At 43.4% G+C, this 1,843-nt stretch overlaps 1 protein-coding gene across 1 annotated transcript; it reads right to left on the bottom strand.

Annotated features, from left to right (window-relative positions):
- Window positions 1-365: 365 nt before the first annotated feature.
- LOC123348410 (olfactory receptor 12-like) lies at window positions 366-1,322 on the bottom strand. The gene has a single exon (XM_044985932.1). The coding sequence runs from the start codon at window positions 1,320-1,322 to the stop codon at window positions 366-368; it is 957 nt and encodes a 318-aa protein (XP_044841867.1).
- Window positions 1,323-1,843: the final 521 nt, after the last annotated feature.

Raw genomic sequence — 1,843 nt, 5'->3', positions numbered from 1 at the left:
ATGATCCTGGAAGCGGGTAAAATGACTCAGATAGGGCCAATTATCTTTATAAGCCACTCCTGGTGGAAATTCTGGCTTGACTGAAAATAACCAATGGCTAATAAAGCATGCGAGCACACACACACACACACACACACACACACAACTATTTCTCCCCAAGATTCAAGGGCGTTTGGATACAGATTTCTAGACCATTGCATTTCTATGGGAAATGTAAAAAATAACATAAAAACATGGAGGATTTATTTATTACATTTTTTTCTAGTGGCATAGGACAGTGTTTGATGATAGATAGATTAGATGTTGAACAATAAATCCTTCCAATATACCAAGGGATTATTTAGCTCAATGTTCATAGAAAAGGTTCATTTCAAAACCATTATACAGCCTATAGTTCTTCTCAAAGCTTCTTTAACATCTTTGTTCCTTAGGCTGTAGATGAAGGGATTCAACATGGGGATGACTAGGGTGTAAAATACAGACACCATTTTACCCTGATCTGGGGAGGATAATGAATTTGGCTGGGCATACATGAAGGAAACAGTCCCGTATAATAAACTCACAACCACTATGTGGGAGGTGCAAGTGGAGAAGGTCTTGTGCCTGCCCGTGGCACAGCGAGTCTGGAGGACAGCAGAAATGATATAGACATAAGAGACAAGAATGATCAGGGCAGTGCTCATTATGATGAGGCCACATAAAGGAAACAGCACCATTTGATTGATGTATGTGTCGGTGCATGAGAGGGTTAGCAGGGGTGGAACATCACAGAAGAAGTGATCAATCTCATTAGAGCCACAGAAGCGCAGAGTAAAGGTGAAGCTGGTTTGCACCATGGCGTTCACACTGGCACAGAGATAGGACCCCACCACCAGCTGAATGCAGACTGGCTTGGACATGGTGGTGGCATACAGGAGCGGGTTGCAGATGGCGGTGTATCGATCATATGCCATGGCCGACAGGATGAATGCCTCAGTAGTGACAAAAAGAGAGAAGAAGAATAATTGGGTGGCACATCCCCTGTAGGAAATGGTTTTGGTGTCTGTTAGGAAGCTCACCATGGCTCTGGGGGCAATGACGGAGGAGTAGCAGAGGTCTAAGAGTGACAGGTTCATGAGGAGGAAGTACATGGGGGTGTGAAGGCGAGAGTCGGCTGTAATGATGAGGACCAGGATGGTGTTCCCTATCACAGTTATTGTGTAAATCACCAGGAACATCATAAAAGGGACCACCTGGAGCCCCGGACCTCTTCCAAACCCCAGCAGGATAAATTCTGTCACTTCAGTGTGGTTCGCATCTCTCCCTGGCTCCGCCGCTGACATTTCCTTTGTAAAAGTGATGAGATAAAAGATTAAAGAAGAACTGAAGGTGCTAGATAGATTGCAGCAGGCTAGAGGTGTGTTTGGGTTCATTCTCATTGAAGTCCAGCACAAGACTCCCATTGGTTTTGTTAACAGTGGACAGAAACCTTGGAAAGCTAGTTAAATGTATACGGAACGAATCTTGAGAAATGCTGACCTTTTTGCAGTAAAGTAAAAATGTATTACATTTCTCATGTAATAATGATTTGTGAGAGTGGACTTTGATAGTGCAAAATTATTATAATCTCGTAACCCACATGGATACCCTGTCCCATTGAAATCCATGATACTCCCTATGAGTGAAGGTGATTTTACCCACTCCTTGCATGAGTGCGTAAGGATGCCTATGTCTGGGTGCTATTCAACACGAGTCTGTGTGGTGGAATGTTGCCCTTGATCCACAGATTCATATATCTTAAAGCCAGAAGAGAGTAATATGAGCATCTAATATGACCTCTTGCCCAATAACTTTTAGCTGACTT

This window comes from Mauremys mutica, chromosome 13 (assembly GCF_020497125.1).
Source record: "Mauremys mutica isolate MM-2020 ecotype Southern chromosome 13, ASM2049712v1, whole genome shotgun sequence".
In the NCBI taxonomy this organism is placed as follows: domain Eukaryota; kingdom Metazoa; phylum Chordata; order Testudines; family Geoemydidae; genus Mauremys; species Mauremys mutica.
Note: the sequence above shows the minus strand (reverse complement) of the source record. Positions and strands in the feature narration are given on the sequence as shown.